At 45.4% G+C, this 25,246-nt stretch overlaps 1 protein-coding gene across 3 annotated transcripts; it reads left to right on the top strand.

Moving 5' to 3' along the window:
* Positions 1-904: 904 nt before the first annotated feature.
* Nxf7 (nuclear RNA export factor 7) lies at positions 905-18,112 on the top strand. Of its 3 annotated transcripts, none has more exons than XM_006257254.5 (22): positions 905-1,081; positions 2,434-2,509; positions 8,505-8,658; positions 8,871-9,021; positions 9,299-9,382; positions 9,497-9,601; positions 9,712-9,792; positions 9,929-9,998; positions 10,139-10,227; positions 10,334-10,441; positions 10,613-10,722; positions 12,147-12,183; positions 12,551-12,619; positions 12,704-12,759; positions 12,895-13,002; positions 13,137-13,195; positions 13,299-13,414; positions 13,500-13,542; positions 14,099-14,171; positions 14,630-14,812; positions 17,661-17,721; positions 17,851-18,112. In XM_006257254.5, exons 2-22 carry the CDS (start codon positions 2,467-2,469, stop codon positions 17,893-17,895), a joined length of 1,845 nt encoding a protein of 614 aa, XP_006257316.1. In that variant the 5' UTR covers positions 905-1,081; positions 2,434-2,466; the 3' UTR covers positions 17,896-18,112.
* Positions 18,113-25,246: the final 7,134 nt, after the last annotated feature.

Genomic DNA, 25,246 nt, shown 5'->3' with positions numbered 1-25,246 from the left:
AGTGACCCTAAGTCAAAGGAATATATTGCAGAATAATTGAGCAGAATACCCATTGGTAACCTCTGACCCCTGAAGGTGTGCATCATCTAAAGGAATGTTAGCTTAGACCTAGGTCTCTGGCTATATTTCCTAAGTGCTACTTTCCTAGGTTTTATGGGTAAAATTGGAAGATTCTGTCAAGGAGCTAATATAGCCCTTCCCAGACATCCGGATAGTATGAAATCCTATGGCTGTATGTCATAGGGTTGTTGGCATCATGGAGAAAATAAAATTATGTGGCTGACCTAGATCTATGATCTCTATTGGTAACACGTGTATCTTATCTTCTATTTTTAATGCTTAGTCTTATTATTTGTTTGCTTTCTGTTTCGTTTTATTTTATTTTTTGAGACATGGTAGTTTTGTGTAGCCTTGGCCGTTTTGCAACTAGCTTTGTTGACCAGGCTGGCCTGGAACTCACAGAGATCTGCCTGACTCTGCCTTCTTAGTGCTAGGTTTAAAGGCCTCTGCCACCATTGCCCTGCTTAAGTTTTTTTTCTTTTTTTCTTTTCTTTTTTTGTTCTTTCTTTCTTTTTCTTTTTCTTTGCAGTGCTTTTGATGGAATCCAGGGTCTGTTGCCAACCCAGTCCCTGCCTCTGCCTCCGCCTCCACCTCCTCCTCCACCACGTGAAGGCACAAACAGTCTTCCCCAACTCCCCAACTTTATCAGCACCCTTTGTCAGGAGATTAGGAGTTGCTGGATTTTGTACTCTGGTCCTTCATGAGGCAAAAAGCCTTGCAATCACGGGACTACTCAGTTACCACTGTTCTTGCGGTCATGTGCTAAGATGCACGTGGGTGCATGCGCAACTCCTCCCACAAGACCTCAGAAGCAGCCTAGGGACGCCCGAACCCCTTAGACAGTCACATGACTGCTCTCTTCCTCTCAAAATCAAGAATCAAGCCAGGCCCTTTCCGTGTTTGCTGTGAGCTCACAAAGCCTCCACCCACGGGAGGCTTTTGGAGTTGTCCTTGTTCTCACTAAGAACAAAGCTTGATTAGACGCTGGCTTAGACTCCATACTTCTCCAGGAAATATTAAGGTACTACAGGCTGACTGTACAAGACCACTTTTCTGGTAGGAGGCCCACCAGCTGCTCTCTGGGATTTTACTCAGGGCACACGGTAGGAGTCCGGTCGGGTGGGGTGGGGTGGGATGGGTTGGGTTGGTGGCTTTAAGGTGTAAGCCCGTAGCTACTGCACAGCAGAGGGCTTTCCATAGAGGTGTGGGAGAACTTTCTGAAGTGAAGTGGCCAAACATTGAAAAGCCTGACCCAGCACAAAAGGTTTGGGAAGTCTTCATCTGATCCTGGACTCACAAGAGGTGCAAAAGGGCAACGCGTGGGGCTGGACAGGGCGAGTAAGAATGAGCAGCAACCATGAGGGTTTAAAGACTGCCATTCATCTCTGCAGGGCAGGAATCTTAAATGAGAGTAGGACCACCGTCCCCTTCCTTGTCACCCTGCCTGTAGTCATGGCCTGCTAGCTTTTCTGCCTGTTAGGCCTTGAGATCACTCCCCTCCCTTCTCTGTCAGTCATCTGCCCCATTTCTTATCTGGTCTGTTTCTTTCAAGGTTATTAGAGACTTCTTACTAGCCAGTTCACAGAGAGTTGGTTTCTGAAGGCCTTCTTCCTTTTCCTCCAGCCTCTTAGTTTGCTGCTGTGCTCTGGCTTCTTCTCTCCCCCAGCCCTTGCTCTAGAAGCAGGAAGTGATCAGAGGAGAGAATGCAAGGTAGAGGCAAAGGAGAGAGGGCACTTTTGTAAAGTTTGAGGTTTCAACGAACTTGTCGACCTGGGAACAAAGTAAACACTCTGAATTCCTTACCTTGAAATTTTTCAGGTTTCAGGGGGCGGTTGGCAGAAGGAAATCCATCCTCTTGTGTTCCAGCTCTCCTGAGGTCAGCGACTCGCTGAGGTTTCCGTCTTCTATTCTAAGTTTTGTTCCTTAGATTCCTTGCTGCAGCCTCCATTTTCCTGTGTCACAAAGAACTCGAAAAAGCCATGCAGATAAAATCTTTTTATTCATTAATTTTTTATTCACCTTATATCCTGATTGAATCCCCCTCCCTCCTCTCCTCCCAGCCCCACCCTCACAAACCTCTCCTCTTCCCATTACCCCCTTCCCTTCTTTTCTGAGACGGGGAAACCCTCCTTGGGTATCACAACTGGCCTGGGACATCCAGTAGCAGCAAGATTATGTACTTCCTCTCCCACTGATGCCCCAGATCTTAAGGGATGCCTTTGGACCATCATGAAGGTGATAGTGAATGAGTAAAGCTGAGTAAGGAGCTTTCCTTACTGGGGTTGAGCAATGTGTACTTTCCAGGAGACTAAAGTGATATCTTGTATGACAGAATTTAAGTAATCTATTTTCCTCCTATTTCTCTATTTCTAGTTGGAAGACTACGAAGGCCAAGAGACAAGAAAGATGTGCTCTAATGAAAGGAGGCAGGGACCCTTTAGATACACAGGTAAAGACACCTCCAAGCTGCTGTGTTTGTGCTTAGAAAGTATGATTACAACAACATGTAGTTCTCAGGTCTCTCCCACTCCCTGACAATGGATCTCTTTTCAAAGTGTATTAATGTTTTCTGAACATATTTTGAGATGCCATGAATTTATTCTTCTACCCATTTAATTCATGTCCTGTGTTTACAAAGGACCGTGGGATATATGTATAATAACTACTTTTTCTTTTCATCATTAACTCACTCATTTGATATTTTATCTTCTCTTCATTTATTCAATGATGTCCCCCAGTAGAATCTTTTCAATTTTTCCTTCTTCACAGATAATTCCTGTCTATAAGCATAATTCTAAAATGGCTGAGTGGAAATTGACAGTCTCATTTGTAAATCATAAGAAAGGGTTCATCACCTTGAGGAAATAAAGTACCCCGCCACTGAAAGCAGGGAACTACTGATATGCCAGGCTGAGAGGAGACGGTGCCTCTCACTGAGTCCAAATAACTCCTGGCTTTTGAATACTGACTTATTATTGAAAAGCTGTCATATGCCATACCTCTCTTGAACAGCAAGCAATACCATAAATTGCTCTGTAAGTTCCCAGAAAAATCCCAGGTATTGTTCTTTCCATTTCTGGAGGCATCTCATCTGATTAATGCTGTGTTTATTCGTACCCTCAAGTCTGAGTGGCTCATTTCTCACTGTGCCTCTAAGTTCCGCGTCACTAAAGCCATCCACACGATGCTAGCTGACTGGGCCTAAAGGATTCTTACTGAAACGAAGCAGGGACCTACACTAACGGAGTAGGCACAGTCTAGACCGGGATCATTCACTGTACCTCTGGCCAAGAGAGCCCCAGAGATTCTTACAGCACACCATCATAAATGGCACCCACCCGATCCATTGCAGTTTAGAGACAGATGTAGTCACGGCCCTGCTAAAGCCCCGGCAGTAAGAAAAAGTCTGTTGTAAGGATTTTTTACCCCAGGTAGGGACTAATGGAAGCACTCAGCCCACAGCAGCACTGACCACTTCCTCGAGGAACGGAAGCCCAGCCCAAACAGGTTAAACAGTTGCCAGAATTCCTGTAGGCCCTAGATGGCAGTGCCATTACTTGCATTCAACCAGGCCCGATTTCAAGGTCAGTGTCTTATAATCATTTGTTCCTCACTTGCCATTCCTGCAGCTCTCTTCAGTGAAGTTGAGTGTACATTTATGGAATAAAGGTATCGTTCCCCTCACTTTATTCATCTCACTTGATGCAGCGGCTTGAATATAGGCACAAGGCATCTGTCACAAACAACATCACTGATAAGCCGGTAGTCTTTTGTGAACAAGCAAATGTGTCAAATGCACAAATTGCCTTTGTATCGAAATATAAACCTTATTATAAAACAATGCCTGGTGGCTCAGAGAAAGGCTCTCCATGGTTTCCTCTTGGAAAATGTAAACTAATGTCTTTCTAGTAAGTAGAAGACAATGACCAAAACAGGCGATGACACTGTCAATAGATGGTGCAGAGATGGACAGAGGTACTGGGTGCTGGTGTTAGAGAAAACCAGTGATGTTAAACTCTCTAGCAACCTGGGTACCTACAAGCAGAAGGTACGGGAAGACCATTTTGGGAATAAAGTGGCTCTTGTGCTGAAAAGATTGAAAATGTGAGATTGTATGAGAAGATATATACTGATTATTTGAATGTCTTAACTGGACCAATTTATCAAGGGAGCAAATGACTTCAGAGCAGTTATAGACTAGACCTTCTAAAGTCTCTGTTAGTCTCGATTCTTGGCTGAGCATGAGAGCAATTCGAGGGCTAAAGTACATAAAGAATGCAGAGTGGCAAAGGCATGCTCAGTCAAGCACACGTAGGACCCAAAACTCGGAGAGGAGGAGGAGGAGGAGAAGAGGATGGTTGTCATGGACAAGGCAGGAGGGAAGACAAGCGATATATTAAGCGTCTAAGATTCAGCCACAGTGATAACAGTAGCCTCTGCAAACAGACAGACAAATGGATTCCTGGAAACTAAGACAGGCTTTGACATTAACTCCTCTGTAATCATGTGTGACCCTTGGTAGTGAAATAGTTACCTTTAAAGTTAGAAAGGAGACGAGGGTGACTCATAGGAAGCTGGCTGCTTAAAGTAGTGTTTGCCTTAGCGTGCCAAGCTACGTGCTCTGCACAAGGGTGTCATATGCATCTGCATCCATCCGTGCGTACATGCACCTTAGGGGTCAAGAGTCCTCCAGCTCATCCTAGGCAGCTTTCTTCACTTGTTCCAAGACACCCAGTTCTCACGTACAGGCGTGACTAGCACAAAGCCTCATCTTTCTCTGCTGTAGGATATATATCCAAGAAACAAGAATGTTTACTATTAGTGGAGAAAGGATTCAGTCAGTACAATAGTACTTGATGGAAGGTTAGGAGTGAGGGAGAATAATCGCTGGAATAAGAAACTCTGATTCTACCATTTGGGAGGATCACCGGGCATCACTGAACTGAATATTCATGATCCAAAAGGGAGCCCTGGGTGAATGAATACATGGAAGGGAGAAGGAAGGACATGACTGCTCCCAGGTATAGTGGACGAGAAAGTTTGTGGTAGATAAAAGGGCAAGCATGGCCAGGGTAGAGACATCTGGGAGAGTCCAGAATGGACATTCTCTTGAGCCATATGAGGAGAGGGGAGAGAGGGTTGCAGAGAGCCAGATTAAGTGTCCACAAAGGTAAAGTGTACATCAAAAGAGGGCAGATAACCAAAGTTATATAACTTATATAACTGGGTTATGACTTATATAACTGGGAAGAGGGCAGCCCAAAGCCTGGACTGGAGAAGTTCAGGGTAGGGAGCAGGCTATGCTAGCCAGGAGGACCCTGTAGCAGGTAGAGACTGAGGAATGCTGGGAAAAACTGGTAGCCAGTGTCTGCTTTAATATGTTAAATAGGTATCTCATGTCTGTCTCAGGTTTGAAAATGAACAGTGGGTGCCGTTCTCATGGGACTTCCATGAGGAGGTGAAAAGTCTTCATTATGCCCTATACCAAGCGGTTGTTGGCAATCGATCAAATGTTGGTCCGCCTATCTCTGTATTCTCACCCTACTGTAGCAGAGGTGCTTGTCATCAGCAGCTTGGGCAGTACAGTAGACAGAATTCAGAATTGCAAACAGGCAGGAGCTGAGAAACATGCATGGTATCCTGAACGAGGTCCACTGTTCCTTTGGTATTGGAGGAATAGCTAAAGCCTGGCAAAGCCCAAGGGTAGACTGATTTATCAAATAGTTTTACATTTTCCTTCTTTTTTTATTGACGAATACCCGTGTGTGCCTGCCTGCCTGCCTGTCTCTGTGTGTACCACGTGCTTGCCCATGTCATCAGATGCCAAAAGAGGGTGACAGAATCCCTGGAGCTGCAGTTTACTGATGTGGGTGCTGGGAACTGAGCCCAGATCCTCTGCAAAAGAAGCAAGTGCTCCTAACATCTGGACTGTCTCTCTGGCACCTGCTTTTTTATATTCTTGCTGTCTATCATTTTGGACTCCAGTGGCATCAGTCCTAGCCAGGTGTAAGGTACCAAGGCATTCTGTAAGTGGATGGGCACCAATGTGTACTTTGTCCTCACTGTCCCTTTCCATAGAGTCCTTCTGCAGATGCTCACTTTACATGCTCTGTATTCTGTGATTCACCATATAGAGGGCCTTGCAGAAGATAGGATCTGGAACTATGGTCATTAAGCTGCTTAGATTTGCCCATTCTAGGGTAGAAGATGTTCTGGAAGTAGTCTTGGGTTCCACACAATGGTTCAGAATCATCCTACTCCATTTGTAGACACCATGCATCCAGAACTTCTGGACTTTTATTGGGTTTCTCACTGCCTATTTCCTTCAGTCCACCCCAGTTCTCAACTTTTTCTGGAGTCACAGGTGAGATACATAGTTTCAAACTCCCAGGAACCGAGATGCTGCCTTTGGTCTCTGTTATGCCATCTCTTGTCCTTGCCCCATCTCCAACTTAAAAATCTGATGTTTTTCTTTTGCTCTTTGAGCTTTCAGGAAGATGATTTGGTTTGCTAACATTTACCTATTGCCACCTATCACTAGGTGTCTTTAGTTGCTATGTTTTTTGTTTTGGTTTGTTTTAGTTGGATGTCATAGACCCACAGATCTTTTACAGATGGGCTGCAACCCAGTTGCAGGACTTTGAGCAGTAGGATAGGCAAGATTTAATAATTGCCTTATAACACTAAAGCATTCTTCCTGCTGTGTGGAAGACAGTGTCTGAGTGAGCCCGGGCAGGGGGTGGGAAACAAAAGCAAAGAGAGCCAAAGGAGAATGTTTTGGAGGCCTGGCTAGGGTAACACCCATGGCAAAGATGAGACGAGTAGGGCTGTGGTGGAATTTTTGAAGGCAGAACTAGGAGAATTTCCTTAGCACTTAGATGTGGCCTGTGAAACACAGACAGCAGGCCCATTGAGCTGAAGGCCTATCCCAGACAATCTGTTCACCTTTAGATTCATTTCCAGTGCCAGCACTGATACAGGGAAAGCTCCTGATAGTGGGTTACATGGTGAAAGCCCTGGAGTCCCCAATGTTGTTCCTCTGAGCTGCGCTTATCATCAATTTGTTATGAGCGGACTCCAAGTGACCTAATTTTCATCCATACATGTGTCTTGAGGCAAAGTGGAATAATGACAGAACACAATCTGCAACTTACAAACCTAGAGAACCATTCACTCTGCGGTGCTTGAGAAGGCTGGTCTCTCCTAGCATTCATATCCACCTCACCCCCACGGCAAAGACACCAACATTACCTGCTGCTGGCACCTGATGATTGATGGTACAAAACGCCTTTGTTAAGGGTACCCAATGGGGACAGACAGGAGGTTATTGTTATTTCAAAAGATAGAATAAGACAGCGGACAAATAGAAAACAGAAAGCATTTCAAGTCTGCCACCCCATGCCTAATAAGATGTACAGCAGGAAAGCTTGGTGGGAGGCTTTGCGTTGCAGAAAGGGATGGGCACACATCTCCAGGATGTGAATCGGTATGGATGAATACAACAGAAAGCTTCACCAACACAACTAAGGGTGCATTGCCCAACCAACTGCTCCACAAGCTTGAAGATTCACTGTGTTAACAATGCTTTCTGTATCACATGATCTAAATGGCATAAACAGAATGCCTCACCAAAGAACAGGCAGACACTGGCTGTCAGTTGCCTGGAAGCATTTATGAACATAGAGAATTTCAAACTTGTGGAGCAGACCTCAGCACTTAGCAGATATGCAATTCCAAACAGTGATTTCTGATTGTAATGGACTCAGACCAGGAATCACTTCAGCAAAACCACAGTGCAATTGGAAATTGTGTTTGGCACTTGCCATTCCAGTTTTTCTTTCATACCTTTGTAGTGCAAGTGTGGGGTTTAGGAAGGTCAGTCCTCTATACGTGAAAGTATTGTAGGCCGAATGGAGAAGATATGTCATTTGAATAGCTCAAACCTGAGTGTTGTGGATCGTAATAAGGTAATTTGGTGACAGGTTAATGGGCTACTTCCTTGGCCTCCACTGCCAGTAAAACTTGGACATCAGTAACAAGGAAGTTTACAGCTTGTTAACTGTGGCAGTCAGTTCAATGAATGATTGGATTGTTGCACTGAGGTGGGGAAGGTAGGAACCCAAGCCATTGTATAGTTACTAAATTAAGGAATCCCAAGACAAGGCTAGTTAGGGTCAGCTGCCTAGTAGTGCTTTGTGTTTGCTATACACCATGGGCCAAATATATCACAAATCCTGCCCTACTGTGCTGTCTTCTGTGACAATGCCTGGAGTTATCCCACTGTTTTTTTTTTCCAATCAGACCTTTTGGCCCTTTAATTACCCTCACATGGTGTTGCCTTCCCCCTGATGTCCTATGTGGTAGATGGATCACTGATGTGTCTTCCAAACTTGCATTGTTTCCCATTTCATAATATTATGATGGTAAAAACTGTGCTCTTCTAGGAAGAAAGAAAGACAGGGTTTCTTCTCTGGGCTATACTGGCAAGAAGACCAATCATTATGAGGATACTGGGCACACAATTCTGCCTTCAAAAGCCTGGGGTAATGGTGGAAATATGGAGACGAGAGCCGTTCTCTGGAACCCATCCGTAAGACAGTAAGTTACCAGGCAGCCTGGTCAGTATAATAGGTTCCTTCAATTCCTTTTCCCTAGTGGTCTCCTCTCACTGAGATACTGGAGATCTGCTGCTATACAGATGTGGAAGAGAGGCTGAGAAATCATAATTGTATCTGTACTACCAGTGTTAGGAGGGTGGATGCATACAAGAATTCCTTAGCATTTACTGGCACTCCCTATCCCTCTCATAGCACACCTTATTCTGGACGACGTAAGAGCAGAGAGGAAGAGCATGTGGAGGACCAAATCCATATCACAGTGTGGAGAGATGAAAAAGCTCAAAAGAGAGAAGTGGAGCAGTTCACAGAAGACGGAACACTGGAGAGCTGGTTCAAGGTCACGGTGAGTGTCTTGGTGACATCTGCCTTAGACTTTCCTGAAGTCCAAGAGAAGGAAGATCTCAGTGAGCAAGATAAGTCAGTTACTTGGAGGGAGAAGAGCTTCTGTGAGGAGAACTTGTGAATCTAGATCTGTGTTTGGCACAAAACAAGGAACCCTGTCAGAGGTCCTGTGGAAGTTCTTTGTAGAATGTCAGGAAAGAACATTCGGAATATATCTGCTCTCCTCCAAAGTTTCCATGGTGTCTCTCTTCTCTCTTGTTCTTTATTTGCAAATTTAGATTCCATGTGGGAGAAAGTGTGACAAGACACAGCTAATGAATTCAGTCCACAGCCTTTGCAGCGTGCCCTTCACACCAGTGGATGTAAGAGAGGATGGTGAAGCCAGCTGGGATGGCTTGGAGGATTGACTGGGAGGCCAAGCTCAGTAGGGCTCAGTGGCCTCTGATGCTATCACTTCTGCTTTCTCCTTTGTGTAGTTTCATTGTGACAAATACCGGATCCAGTTCTTTGTCCAGGATTCTAGCATTGCATATGCATTGAAGGATGTCAGCTACAAGATAAGTAGTGAGGACTTTGAGAAGGTGTGTGCTGGATGCATTCTCTGTACCTACCCCTGACACATGCCATAGAGTGGGAGCGTTATCTTTGGGATTAGAGTTCCTGGTGTTCATTATGTCTCTCCTCCCCACAGATACCTATTTTTGTCAATCCCTCAGTTGCACCCTACTCTGTGCAGAATAGGTTCACAAGAGAACAAATGGAGCAACTGAAGGTAAAGCAGTCTGAAGGCACTGTGTATGCTCACTTCCCAGACTCAGGTCTCCCCTCCCCCATAGCAAGTCCATGATGTTCCCAACACCACAACCCACAGCACCACAGAGCCATCCTTTCCATATGTGTCTCTGCAGCTGGCCATGAAGAAAAGATATGATATTTCCCAGCATGCTCTGTGCCTCAAAAAGCTCCGCTTTGACCCAGGTATGGCTGACAGCAATATTTGTGGATCAAAGATCTACCTAGGAAGAAGATGTGGTAACCTGGGGGAGCAGACTGTGCTGGGGCTGGTTTTAGACAGACCCCTCTCTACTTTCTGATTCCTTTCTGTCCTCTTCCTGAAGACTTGATGAATCACAACATAGACATGATTCTGAACAGAAGAAGCTGCATGACTGCCACCCTTCAGATCATCCAAGAGGATTTTCCTAAGGTGTTGGTTGATGTTTGTGTGGAGGGCCAGAAAGGATGGGGTACAGGGCAAATATGTATCCAAGGCTCTCAACACTAAAGATCATTCTAACTTTTGCTCCCCAAAGCTGTTATCCTTGAACTTGAGCAGCAACAAACTGTTCCAGTTAGATAGCCTGTTTGACGTTGTAAAGAAGGCACCCAAGCTCAAGATCCTGAACCTCTCCAAAAACATGGTGAGAAGAAGAGATTGGGGTTAAAGATGGATAGTAGTGTGTCGACTATGGTACTTGACAGCATTAGACAGGCAAACCAAACCATGAGTGGGAGCAGGGAGGTATGGGTTCTGAACTTCTAATGGCTGTCTTTGCCTGGAACACCTTTACCAGTTCTCTCATTTTCCTCAGCTAAGAACAGCATGGGAACTGGAGAAGATAAGAGGGCTGAAGCTGGAACAGCTGTGGCTAGAAGGGAATCCCTTGTGCAGCACCTTCCCAGACCATTCTTCTTACGTAAGGTACATCCCTGCTAACACTTCCTTCCCCTCATGGATGCCATACGCCCATAGTGGTCTGAGAGACTCTCTGGGAGGAGGCAGCCCTGGTCTTCTGGGAGGACCACAGAGCCTGCTCTCTCCCCCGTTTCCGTACTCTGGGCTTTGCTCACAGGCTTCCTTTGCAACTAACCTGTCTGCCCCACCTCACCTAGCACGGGTTGTGTTTCACGTGTGTGAGTTTTCAGCCTCCTCCAGAAGGCCCTCCTGAGCATCTCATCAGCACCAGGCCTCCTTCCCAGTCCTGAGAGGAGCCTTCCTTCCAATCTTGTTCCTGAACGCTCCCCTCATCCGTCTCAGGATGCCCAAGAGGTTGTCCTGCCCCAACTGAGGGCTGAGGTCCTGGGCGTGATGCTGACCTGGACATCACTTCCTCTAGACTCCTACTGGGATCTCTGTCTTCCTTTCGATTGGAGGACCTCTGCTCTCTAGATCAGGAATCCCGGAGTGGGCCGTGACTGGGGAGCTGAAGGCTTCCTGGAGCAGGAGGGAAGGGGAGAAGCAGAAGAGGTTGAGGAGAAAGAAGCCCCTGGCTTCCTAGAAGCCTCTGTCCCTCCCTCCTTCCCTTCTTACCTATGGACCAATATCTCTTGCTCATTGTCCTGCCTAGCATATAAGAGGAGTCTTGGGCAGTCTGAGACCAGCAATTTGATTCCTTGGAGAAGCCCATAGCCTAGCCATCACATGCTGACGTGGGGATTCACCTATCACTTCTTCAGCTTCTGGAGAATGGTTCTTGTCTCTGGAGTAATCCCTGGCTCACTCTGAGAGCAGTATGGTTCTTCATGCCAGCCCCAGTAGTATGCATATTTTCATTGCTGCCTTGGGTCTCTGGGCTAGCCAGGCACACATGAAGCAAAGCATAGCAGCAGGTGAACCCGTTTCTCCCAGTATCTTAACTCATCACACCAAAGTAGACAGAGCACCCACTCATTCCTTTTTCATTGTGTCCTCTGTCTCCTTCGCCTCTTCTCTCCTGTCTTTCACAAATCTCCCTTGCCCCCTCATTCCCTTTCTATCACCATCTACCACCCCACCGCCATCTCCTTTGTCCATCCTTATTCCTCCCTCCCCCACCTTCACCTCTCGGCATACTGAAGAATCCTGGACGTATTCCAAAGTGGTTGGGCCTTCTGTGGAGACTGAGGAAGAGAAGGGAGGCAAGGAAAGTAGGAAACCCTGGAGACTGGCCTCTCAATATGTTTATTTATTGTGACCCTGGAGAAGGGGCCCAGTGTGGTGTAGGTAGAAGCTACCCAGGGGTCTGGCAGTGAGGAAAGGGGGTGAAGAGAACTGGAGGGAAAAACAAGGGGATGTTAGGAGTAGGGGAGAAATGCAGTCCAAATCTGAACTGTCAATCACTTTTGTGGCTTTTGCTTTTTGAACAGTGCAATCCTGGAGTATTTTCCGCAGTTGTCATGCCTGGTATGTTCCTGCCTTCATCTTCTACACACGATTGAGCTCCCCACTTAACGTAGCCCATTTGTATCTTGCCTGATAATGTGTATGCCTGAGATAGCTGTTCATTTTCAATGGCATGGATTCTAAAGGAAAAGAAATAATCTGAATGTTGTTTCATTATACAAACCAACCAAGCCCATGACCCACATAGACCCACACACAGAAACACTCCTACAAACCACATATGTTTACCATGCCCCATAATTCAGACTATAATGCATGTCCCAGGGAATTTTCTAGCCATTTAACCCCTTGGGTCTCTTCATCTCCATGGCTATCTAGGGATACCTCCCTGGCATGCATTCCAGACTCCTCCTCTTCTTCTCCTCAGGATGGCAGGAAGTTACCACTTTCAACTGGAATGGATATTGAAGAACCCCAGTTAATGAAGCCCCGCAAGGTGGGGAAGAAAGACCAAGAGAGATTTATGCTGTTGCCTGTTAAGTTTAGTAGATGCATTGTCTAAAATGGCTTTGTATTCTAGGCCATCTTTAAAGGTTCGGAGGCCATAAAGAATCAAGTGCAGCAATTCCTGCAAGAGTAAGTGTGCATGGTTCCTTAAGGAAGGGAAGGAGGTGGGTCACCTTAGCACAGATCTGCTCAGAGACCTTTCAGGTTCCATCTGGGGTCCAGACCACTGAAATAACTCGTTCTACCCATTTCCACACTGCACAGCTATTACTTGATCTATGACTCTGAAGAGCGACAAGGTCTCCTGAGCATTTACCATGAGCAGGCCTGTTTCTCCCTGACCATTCCCTTCAACCCCAGTGGTCCAGATCTGTGAGTATCACACCTCATGCTCTATTCTGGAGCAGGGTGAATCCACCTCCACTGTCTGCAGCAAGTAGACACAAGGGACTCCCAGGAAGTGTCTGCACTGGCTGGACCCCTCCCCTAGGACTTTTTTCTTCTAGGAGTAGCATGTGTGGGTACTTCAAGGATGAAAGGGATGTGAAGAATCCCAAGGAGTTCCGTAAGTGTGTGCTCAGGAAGACCTGGTAGAGTCCATGAACTTGGGGCGTGAAGGAGGTAATCACAGAGTGTAATAGACTTTTGTTTTATTCACTCCTCTGTAGACATTCAGAGGCAGCTGCTGAAGTACACAAAAGAAGATATTGTGGGCTATCTGAGGACATTACCCAAAACCCTGCATGTCTTCAACTCTTTCCAGGTGGACATCTGTTTCCAGATGGTGAGCATACCTGCCTTGAGGCTTGTTCCTACGTGGTTAGAAAGTTAGGCAGGACCCTGAGTCCTCTGTGCTTCTTCCCTTTCAGGAAAAAACGCTCTGCTTCTCTGTTAGTGGGTTGTTCAAGGAAGGTGAGTGCTGGTAGAATCCCGTCTCCAGATCCCTTGTTGCTTCCTGACCTGGACTTGTATCTCTGAGAATTTCCCCAGCTCCTCTCACTGTGTGCCCTCCCTTCTGTTCTGCTGCCTGCAGACCATCCTGGTCTGACTGTGCCTGTCTGCTGCACAGCTCCTGGGTGAGGGAGAGCACATGGGTTGCAGGATTGGTTGGCTCTCATTCCAGATCCTCACTCTGTGACTTTGGGCCAGTTGCTTAGGCTCTGCATTTCCCCCTTTGCAAATGGTGCTATTTACTCCCCACCCCAGACAGATGTGAATCAGAGCCCAAGTGAACATTGGACGTTATTTTTCACAGGGTCCAGAATGTGGCAGGGGATCCATCGATATGAGTGGATGATGCCACTTGTTGCCCCCACCCCCATTTCCACCACAGACCCCTGACTCCAAGCCAATAGTCGAGTGGTCCTGGGTCCTTGCAGCATAGGGCCCTGAGTGAAGGATGTTTTGCGAGGGTGCAAAGCAGGTGTAACTATAATAAGGATGCTTTGTTTTTTTCTCGTTCTCAAAGTGGAGGGCAGCTCTCAGGAATGCATCCGTGCCTTCATGAGGATCTTCATTGCTGTCTTTGAAAGTAGTTCAAAGTAAGTGCAGTATTGTGGGTGGAACTCCCAAAGAGTTGGAGCGAAGTAGCAGATAGCCTAGCAGTTAAGATGAGGGGCTCCAGGGCTGGAATACCAGTTTTCTTCCTGACCCTGACAGTCACTGTCACCCTGGCCCAATTAACTGATCTCTTCAGGAGACTCTGATTTTTACTCTAAAATGGAAATGAAGGTAACTAGGTTCTTTTTCTACTGTATAGGCAAAATGTATGGGGATTAAATCTCCGAATCCAATGAAGCTGGTAGACAATCCCTCCCTTGGAGGAGGTAGGGGTGCTGTTCTCTGGGTACCAGCAAGGGAGTTTACTAAGGCAGACTGAGCAGGCACATGGGAGGAATTAACTTGCTAAGGATCAAAGGTTAAAGAGCATCCCGTCTGGGACAGTGAGGTTTGAGGGGATCCAACTATCCAATTGTCTCAGGGACTAATTTTCCTCCAGCTTGTGCATTGTGAATGACCAACTTTTTGTGAGGAATCCAAGCCCTGATGAGATCCAGGGTGCCTTTGCTATATCCTCGCCCACATCATGCTCCAGCTTCAAGCTCGTCCTTTCTCAAGAGCAGCAAAGAATGGTGCAGGCTTTCTCCACCCAGTCGGGGATGAAACTTGAATGGTCTCAGAAGTAAGTTTGGGCTGCGATTGGAAAAGAATAATGGGATCTCACATAACATGTAAAAGACAAACTGATTATATTTTAAATTTGCCTTTTAAAAATAGGTGGAGCAAACTGAAAAAATATTATCACTTTGTAATAGTGTAGGTAAAAAAAATTTAAAGATAGTCCATTTCTCAAATGGCATCACATTCCACTTGGAAAATTTAAAGGAATTAATTACATTAAAACCCTAAAACTAATAAACAAGCTCAGCAGAGTTACAGGATGTAAGACTGATGCACAAAAATCCATTACACTGCTGCATACTTGCAGTAAATAGCCAAAGAGTGAATTTAGAAAAGCAAGACCATTTAGAACAGCATCCAAAAGAGTAAAAACAGCACCAACGTAACAAAACAGAGCAGAGAAATGCAGCAGTGTGTAAAATTGCTTTGCTGTGCATGTGTCTGGACCACACACCACATGGATGGCCCTATGACACCCACTCATGCATCATTATGCTTACGAATCTGCACTCACTGGAACATGTGTCTGCATATGTTCTCCCCCACCACCACCACATATACCCCTCCTTGCAGCATGCATTGCTGTTCATACTCTCATGTCTGAAAAATATCTTCAAAATGAAAGATGACTCAAAAAATGAATGGGAAAGGATTTCCCCTTTCACAGGTATGACAATGGAACTACTGTCCAGAGGGGTCTTCACTTTCCCTGACATGTTGCTCAAAGTACCAAATGGTTTCTTTGCAAGAATTTCGAGAGAGAAGGTCTAAAGTTTTGACTTAGCACTTAAGGGTACTGGGTACTTTTCCTGAGGACCTGGCTTCAGTTCTCACCACAGACAGACCTTTTCACAGATGACTATCATTCTAGTTCCAAGGGATCTAACAGCCTTTTGTAGCTTTGGTGGGTCCTTGCAGGCTAGTAGTGCACAGATATGCGCGCAGGTAAAACAGCCAGATATACATAAGACAAGTTTGAATTTAAACAGTTCTGAATTGACAAGGGGATCCTGTACCTCATGTGCAAATGCAGTAGGACATGCACTGCACCGAACGACATTGAATGCAAAGAACAACGTTAGAGGAGGCAACACTTCCCAGTTTAAAAGCTAGCTGCAATGCTACACTGCCTAAGACTATGTGGTCCTTGCATCAGTGCCTCGGGACTATTAGGCACTCAGTATTATTAACACTCACACGGATGCTCAGCTGACTCTCATATTTCTACAGAGACTAATACGTTACTGAAAGAACTGGATGCTCACTTCAAAAACCATGGAATTTGGACGCCCTCCATCCATCCACATACCCTGTACAAACACTGGCCATGCATAGACTGAGGATCCAAAACTTAAGGGTTAATCCCAACCTCAATGCCAAAGAACAAAACATAGATATAAATCTTTCTGGTCTTTAATTAGTCAGCCAAGTATTGTCTGTGACATGAAAACCACAAGCAGCTAAAGAAAAGCTGACAAATTGGACTCTGTCGCAAATCAGGGCATTAACAGTTGCTGTTAGGTAAGTGCAAAAACAGAATGAGAGAAAGGAATGATCTTATATCAGATAAGAACATGGGCAGAACACTTAGTAAACAAAAAGGCAAAGAACACAACTGAGAGCGGGAAAAGGATTTGAACAAATATTTGTTTCTGCAAAGAAAATATGCCGTGGCCAGCAAGCACGAATTTTTTTTCCTCTTCATTATTAGTCATTAGAGAAATGTAAACCAGAATGTCATGGTTCATCTTGAGTGTTACCTTTGTTGGATTAAGAGATGTCGAGATTACTAAATAACACACACACACACACACACACACACACACACACACACACACACACACACACACACACACACACGGGGTGGGGAGACAGAGAGAGCCAGAGACAGCAAGACAGAGATAGAAATAGGGAGAGAGATTCGGTCCCCAGCTCCGAAAAAAAGAACCAAAAAAAAAAAAAAAAAAAGAAAAGAAATAGGGAGAGAGGAGACAGGGAGGGAAAGAGTGAGATTAGGAGTGAGGGGTGGGGGTAGAGTCTGTCATATCATTCCTCAAAATGTTAAACGTAGAGTTACCGCATGGCCTAATAATTCCACTATGAAGTACACGCTATAAAACATGTTTAGTCCAAAACTTATATGTTTATAGCACTGTTATTTATAGTGGGAAAACATCTCAACTGTCTTCTCTAAGATGAATGAGTGAATAAATACGGTACATATCACAGTGTGATACTGTTCAGTCATAAAAGTGAATATAGACACTATGTGTGGTCTGACATGTTGAAGCTTGGAATTGGACTAAGTGAATGAAGTCAGCCACCCAAGGAAGGCCATTTTATTTGTTTAAGATCTTTTATTAAAAAATATTTAGCATGGGAAAATTGGTAGCACATGAAAGCACAGTAGAAGTTGCCAGGTACTGGGTGACATGGAGAGTTAGATCTGAGCTCGAGCAGATAGAGAGTTTTCTTTTGCAGCAATGGAGCACTTTTGGAATTAGTTGGGATTGGCAGAGAGTCTTGTGAATAGACTAGAAAATGACTGAGAGATGCGCATTGAAATAGTAAACATTCCGAGATCTGTCGTACATTTTAATTTTAAAACTATGGGGGAGAATTCCCTCTTTTCTTGAGCTTCTCTTTTAGAAGGGATGCAGGATATATAATACTTTTCACTGCTCATTACAATATCCTTATGTTTCTGCTTTGAATTCTCCTAAGTTCTGCCAGGTCTTTCCCCACTACTAATACGGTGCTAATCTGACACACATGCCTCAGAATAATGAGTAGCATAGATTATATGGTGGCATTTGTATTGGCGGTCAGCTGTCCCTTTCTCACCTCAGATGCCTTGATGACAACAAGTGGGACTATACTAGAGCTGCTGAAGTCTTCACTATGCTCCAGGTGAGGTCTGGGGACCAAGTGGGTAACAAATGGGTTGTCTTTAAGCCTTCAGCAAGATGGAGTCTAGGTGGCCAGGTGATGAAACTCAGGGCACTGGGTGCATCTGACACCCTAACTCCTTTGTTCCAGACCAAGAGTAAGATCCCGAAGGAATTCTTCAAACAAATGACTTAAAAACACACTGCTGGACATAATCTTCCTTTTGTCCACACTCTTGCTTCTCTGTTTGTCTCTTGCCTATGACCCCATCTGTAAGTCTGGCTGACCACAAGACCAAAGTTAACATATAGACCAGGCAACATAGACCACCTGCAACCCAGGTAACTTGCGCTGTGTATTTCTCCTTGAGACGTGCCTTTTGTTTTCATAATAAAAGTTACTTTGCACATTGTGCCCTGGATTCTTCTTTGCCTGTAGTAGCCACGAGCCAGAGGGGCCAGGACTGAAAGCTCCCACCTTGCACCTCCACTCCACACACATCCATTTTCACAATTCATTCCTGGGCATCCTGAAGCAGATTCACAGGACTTGCTTCTATGGATATTGTAGCAGTTTGAATAAGAATGTTCCCCATAGGCTCATTTGTTTGAATGCTTAGTCATCAGGGAGTGGTACTACTTGGGAGGAAATTAGAAAGTGTGGCGTTTTTGAAGTAGATGTGTTGTAGGAGGAAGTGTGTCACTGGTGGTGGACTTTGAGGTTTCAAGAACCCAAGCCCCATCCAGTTTCTCTCTGTCTTCCTGCTGCCTGTGGTTCTGGATGTAGAACTCTAGGCTATTTCTCCAGCAGAATGTCTGTTTGCATGCTGCCATGGTTCCCAATATGATAGACGAGATGGGAAATAGAGGGAAGGTGGGGGAAATGGCTCGAAGGAGAAGTAGGTGAAACTGCTGTCCAGACATGATAGACAGACAGACAGTTAGATAGATGCAAGAAAACATGCTGTATGACTTTCTGAGTCTAAGTTACTTAGGTTCTTTTTTCTTTGACTTAGGAACCCATGCTAGCCAGGCAAGAGGCTGTGAGTCCCTTAACTCTTCATGAGTCAGAAAAAAAGGGAAAGGAAAGGAAAGGAAAACACAGAGATACATGTACTGGACTAAGCAGAAAATGTCTACATCACCATTGTATTGTTGTTCTTAGTTTTTATACCTTCTCAGGATAATTGATCACATAGGCAGGATAATTGATCACATGGATTTTAAAGCATTTTTATGTTCTATAAGTTAATAGTAAGTTTAGGGCAATAGTTTTATGTCACAGGTTGATAAGGCTTAAGAAGTTACAGCAGAATTCTTTCCATGTCTTTCCATTAAGAGTAGTATCTAACTAAGCATTTACTATTTTTCTCTAGCCCCATAGATTCATTATAAGTTTAAAGTAATAATTGTATATCATAAGTTAGCAAAGTTTTATCAAGAGACAAATCATCTGCCTTGTGTCTTATTACTTTGAAATCTTATATGGATGGACTAGTGCATCATTGATTTTCTGTACTTGCATATATTATTCTACAGGGAGCTTGAGATTACTTGTGTCAATTTAGGAATTCTATAAATTGTTATCAGGAATTATGGCATCAATTCGTCTATACAACATTACTACATGAAAGTACATCTTCATATTGATCTGCAGGAAATCTGCCCAGTAGGAGGGGCTGATGGTCAGGAATCACTAGGCTATGTAATAGTTGCAAGGAAAGACATACCAGCAGTGAGAAGCAATCTTGGGATGAAGTCAATGGGGCTGTGCCTCCCCAGAGTGCCCCCGCCCATCACAGCCATGCCAGTTGGCGGGTCCCATGAAAAGAGGCAGTCCATGGTTTCAAGGCATTTATTGTCATGGCGGAAGGTGGATGAGGAAAACTTAGCGTGGGCCTGAGATCAAACACCTTTTGCAAGAAGGAGTGTCTGGAAAGGACAAGTCTCCAGGCCTTTAGGTACCTCATTATCTGTCTTGAGCCTATGTGACCTGTTGTGAAGTCCTACTCCAGTGAAGGAGCTTGGGGCGTTGCCCTTAACATGTTTGATGGTCACAAATCTATGGAAGGCTTCAGGCTAGTGACCAGCCTGGTTTCCTGGGAATCAGGCGAAACACCTATCATCCCTTTCAGGGTCTCCAGAGTTCAAACCTCCTCAACTGGGAACCAGGGTGTCTTTCACTGTCACACAAATAATGTGATCAACCAGTTTACTACTTTGGCACCGTGCCACGCCTTCCATAAGTTGACAGACTCTATCCTTCTGGAACTCTATGCCAAAATAAACACTTTCTTCCTGAAGTTGCTTTTGGTCATGGTATTTATTACAGCAAGTGAAAAGTAATACAAGATACAATTCTGACCCAAGGAGATAAGACTCTATCATGAGGGAGCAGCAAAATGTGACAGAGTCACACATGGAATATGGGAGATTGGGGTATGGAGTCTTGAACCATTGTTCTATAAACAGCTGAACAAATAAAACAGCTGAAGCCAAGAAACATGTGCAAATTTGATGTCTTAGTTTGGATTTTTTTTTGTGGTGACACAACACTATGACCAAAAGCAAAGCATAGAGGATTGGTTATTTTTATCTTATAACTTTGTACTTCATAATCCAAGGAAGTCAGGGCAGGAACAAAAGGAAAGGTTCTGAGGGCACCAGGTGATGCCTACAATTAAGATGGATCTTTCTACATGAATTAATATAACCAAGATCATCCCATACAGGCATGGTTATGGGACCATCTCCCAAGTGATCCTAGAGTCTGTTATGATGACAATCAGCACTGCCCAAGACATCAAGCAATTTCCATCCTCCCTGCCACCTCCAGGAAGCTCTCATAGCTGAACCAGGCCCTCACACACAACAGCTCAATTACCCTGAAAATTCCCACTCAATATGGGATGTAGGGACTCGGCAGATCCCGCAATGGCAACATAACTGATCTTTTTCTCCTCCTCTGCATCCCTTTATTGGGCTAGAAGCTGAGAACCTGAGACATCTGTCTCATAATCTAAGAATGACTGCTGGATATCATTCACCTTAATCCATGATAAGTGTGTGTGTGTGTGTGTGTGTGTGTGTGTGTGTGTGTGTGTGTGTAATTTTAAAACTCTTATGCATATGGGTGTTTTGCCCTGGGTTTTAAACTGTGTTTAAGACTCTGTTTAAAGTACCAAGCATGTTTTTCCTTCTGTGAAGTGGTTCACAAATCATTTTTACCTCAGCCCCCTAAGGCTTACAGAATGCTGCAGAGGGAGAGGAAAGAATGTCAGGGATGTGAAATGTTATCTTCAGGCCATCACACAGTCATTTTGAACATGATCTCACCCACAGCAGCTGTGGTTGCCTTCACTGGTCCTGTACAAAGTTGGGCCTGTCAACAGCAAGGCATAGATAGAATGAGGAACTGCTCAAGGGGGCGCCATCCCTCACTGGTGAACTTTGGTTAGCCCTAAGATTCCAAGACCGGGCACTCAGTGCTTGCGTTGTGTACCAGAAGATGAGCACGCTGGGTATTAATGGTATCTCAGTGTGGGTCTTAGTGACCACACAGAGTTCTGGTCAAAATCAGAGGTTTGGTCACAAAACAAAAGGTCATGCATGATGGGGGGAAGGAGACCTGTAAGGAGGAAGGAGGATGAAAGGGACTGTGGAGATAAGATAGGGCAGGGGGTGAGAGTAAAGACAATATACTATGGACCTGAATGAAACTATCAAACAACAAATTTAATCACTGAAAATTTAGATTAAAAATCCTTCACGTGGGACCTGGAAAAGTTGTTTGAATCCCATTTGAGCTTGAGCTTTTCTGGCGAGGACTCCTGCCACAGGAGGCTTGGTCTGCAAAGGGGCTGGGAAAGAACATACACATGGTCAGGCTTCACACATAGCCCAGCCACCTCCCTAGAGCTTGCCCACCACCAGGGGGAATGGTTTCACTAAACACACCCACTGGAATTCTGGAGAACATTGAGAGCAAAGTTGTTTAGTCCGCATGACCCAGAACAATGACTCACTGAGGATCTGCAGGCCCATGCTCAAGAGCCAGTTCCTCAGAGCACATCTGTATGCTTGCCCAGGCTGCCCCGATGAAGCAACAAAACTGCTCGATGATCAGCAAGGAAGCTCACATTTCAAAGTCATGGCCAACTCACAGCGTTGATTGAAGATCCCCCAAGGACACAGACTGAGCAAACACTGGCCCCCTTTCCTTAGAGAACCATCTCAAGTTCCTGGGGAGCAGTTAGGGAGCAGGTGGTCAGCTACCCCTTCCCTGCTGTCTGATGGGAGGTGCAGCTGTAGCTGCCAGAGACCCTCAAGTTTGGAGCCTTCTCTTGAGGGAGGAAGGAGATCACAGGAGACCTTCCCAGGCACAGTGGAGTCAGGTGTCTTCCTAGGGCCTTCTACAGGGCTTCACTCCCAAACAGTGGCCTTCTAGTAAACTCTTTAACAGAGGAAAACTATTAAGAGGAGATAGTCCCAAACTTTGAACAATTAAAACACCATTCTACCTTCCGAATACACGCACAAGTAACAAAGTATAAATGGTCCACAAATCAGCATACACCTTCCTCTCAATCATAACTTCACTCGAGATAGAGTTTTAAGGACAAGTTACTTCTGGTTTGGAGAAACAAAGAATGTACTAGAAACCCTGCTGCAGAAGGTTGAGGGTGGTACTGCTGTGGACACATGCTGTACATAAACAATATTGACGCAGAGAGGCCGACATGAGGACAAAGTCTGGTGCATGATAATTGTACACAAAATGTGGGAGCATCTTGGGTTCCTGGGGAGAGAAGGACTTGAATAAAGGGCACTGCTGTCAACTAAAGCTATCTGGACTACAACAGGAGGGAATCCATTTGAGAGGGTTATGTAAAAGGAACCAGGAGGAATTGTTGTAGTGGGGCAGGTGGCTGCTTATTGGAGAGGCAACTAAGGAAGTGGGAAGAGGACCACTGTAGCAGCAGAGGTCCGTTGTCATAGGAGGGTCTTGTATAAGGTAGGTCAGTGGTCTAGGCCAGTCAGTGCTGTGACCCCGAGTTCCCGGGCTTCACAGCTGTAGGCAGTTTTCCTGTTATAGACAGGAGTGAGGGTAGTTAAAGGAACCGTGTGGGGACACTGGCAACAGGGATCTCAGGACAATATGGAAGAAGGAAATGCCTCCCTCTGGAAGCCTCTTCTCAGGTGGCTTGGGGTGCTGCTCTCGGGGTCCAGGGAGCCCCTTCTCTGGGCCTGGAAGGAGAGATGGTTCAGAGTTCAGCCCACAGGCATATTTGTCTGACGACTTAGTGGGAAGGAGAGCGGCAGCAATTCTTCAGAGAATCTAAGTATAAATACTTGCAGGGTCTAGTGTAGCATTGTGTCAGGAGAGGGGGCTGACACTGTGCTGTAAGTCACATGGGGAGAGTCTTTGTCATCAGCTCTTTGCAGAACACAGGGTAGGGGTAGCATAACCTCTCCTGTTTTCCCAGGAGTCCCAGGTGCAGGTTAAGGTTAATATAGTGGGAAAACTGCATAGATGTTTGAAGGAGAAAAATGGATCAGAATTCTGTGGTATATCCCAAAACGAAGAGCAACAGGTCACAGGTGTTCATAGCAAATGAAACTACACACTGAGTTGAGAATTTGTAATGGGGGAAGTCCCTAACGAGCTAAGAGGGAAAAGGTCTCTGTATGTGGCAGAGAAACCAGAGCCCATAAAGGGAACGGGTGGGAGTAATAACAATTTGTATTCATACACAGAAGTCCAAGGAAGTGGCAGAAAGGAAATTAAAAAGCCAAGATAACAGACAGGCAAAGAGAGAATGTGTATTGTGCACATCACCAAGGCTGCTGTTCCTGACATACAATGCACTGTGAACCCGATACAAATCTGACAGAGGGCTGTGGTGATCGAAGCCTATAATAGCAACACTTGAAAATCCAAGAAAGGCAGGAAGATCAAGAGTTGCTAGCTAGCTTGGGTGACAGTGTGACCTTCAGTCAGAGGAAAGTGCTAGGCAAAAGGAACGAACAAGTAGCCAAGTGTCAGAAAGAGAAACACGGAAAAGCAGGTGGCCTGTACAGTGTCAAAGAGGCCAAGCCCAGTGACTAGGAAGACAAATACATATGTCCCAGCTGCTGGAAACTGGCATTCTTACCAGGCAGTCCCTTCTACCCAAGTCAGCTCACTCTGCCTACCTCTGCAGAGGACTGTCCTCCCACTCAGACAGATAGCACAGGCACTAATGGCTGAAGTCCCCTGCAAGACAGACAGTAATCATTTACAGGGCATGTTCAAGATATAACCAAACTGCAGAGTGTACAAAAGGTAACCGAAGGGCATGGGTAGTGTTCCTTCCGCCCGACCCTCTCACCTTTTCCTGAGGTGGAGATGTAATCCCAACACTTTGAAAACAGAGGCAGGAGGATCATGACTTTGCAGAAATGGGAAGAACATGAGACCAAGAGTGTTCCCACCAGTGTCACTACCAGCAGCACAATGTCTCTGTCTCCACTGTGTCAGGCCCCAGCTGGTTCAACTGAGAGTCAGCCACGTAAGGCGTCACTGGTGCAATCATCCTAAAACACCAGGCAGCAGCTCGCCACGTTCCTTCGTGTTATGCCCGCTAGGAGGTGTCGTTTCAGAATTCTCAGCAACCTGCAAAGAAATACACCGCGTGAGCTTGCCCCAGCCATTCCACTCCTTGGCAGGCACGTGCCCAAAGGTGTCGGCCTCCTCACACAGATATTTCCTCAGTGTGTCTACTGAGGTCATGCATCATACAGGAGAACACACTACAAGCACTGTCTTGGACCAGTTAATCCCTCACTGCTTTCCAGATGCTTATAGCCACAGACAAGTGCTGAATCACTACTCATTAAGTAAATCCTCGCTTCAGGTGATGGCAGGTAAAGAGATGGCCCAGCAGTTCAGGCACTGCAGCTCTTCCAGAAGACCGGTGTTCAATTCCTGAGCTCCCATGTGTTGGCCAACAACTCTGTGCAATTGCAGCAATAGGGGAATCTGCCTCCCTCTGCTGGCAAGTTAGGGAACTGCATGCCCATGCACACAGTACACAGACTGATACAGGCATAACAACCCAGACACATAAAACACAAAACAAAACCTGAAGTAATTTAAAAATGAAGCTTCTTTGTTCTTTCACACAGAGACCATTGCTGTAAGCCATAATGGCCAAAATACAGAGAAAAACTGATTGTGGGTGCCCAGGCCGAACTGATACATACACACACAACACATTAGGCACAGAAACCACAGTGCGAGAGGGGGCAGGAAGTTGGTTAAGATACCAGGAAGGTCTGTGCAAGATTGGGCCTTCTGTCCATGTCAGGGAAGCTACACCCGTGGCCACACTAAAAACACCCAGCAGGTAAGAGGCTATCACTTTTTAGGGAGAGCAGAGGTGGATGGAGAGAGGAGAGGGGGATGGTGCAGTTATCCTATAATTGAGAGAATTCAAAGAACTCAGTGCAAGCAGCAGAGCCAGGTGTAGCAAACAGAACCTTCTGTGAAAGAGAAAACGCACATT

The sequence above is a fragment of the Rattus norvegicus genome, chromosome X (assembly GCF_036323735.1).
Source record: "Rattus norvegicus strain BN/NHsdMcwi chromosome X, GRCr8, whole genome shotgun sequence".
Classification (NCBI taxonomy): domain Eukaryota; kingdom Metazoa; phylum Chordata; class Mammalia; order Rodentia; family Muridae; genus Rattus; species Rattus norvegicus.
The sequence above is the reverse complement of the archived record's forward strand: the minus strand, read 5'-3'. Positions and strand labels throughout refer to the sequence as shown.

Bases quoted from the DNA above. Each gene is read 5' to 3' on its own strand.
- Nxf7 (XM_006257254.5), top strand. From the start codon at position 2,467: ATGTGCTCTAATGAAAGGAGGCAGGGACCCTTTAGATACACAG. The intron at 8,659-8,870 runs GTAAGTTACCAG...TCCCTCTCATAG, and splicing joins TGGAACCCATCCGTAAGACA to CACACCTTATTCTGGACGAC. The intron at 13,543-14,098 runs GTGAGTGCTGGT...TCGTTCTCAAAG, and splicing joins TAGTGGGTTGTTCAAGGAAG to TGGAGGGCAGCTCTCAGGAA.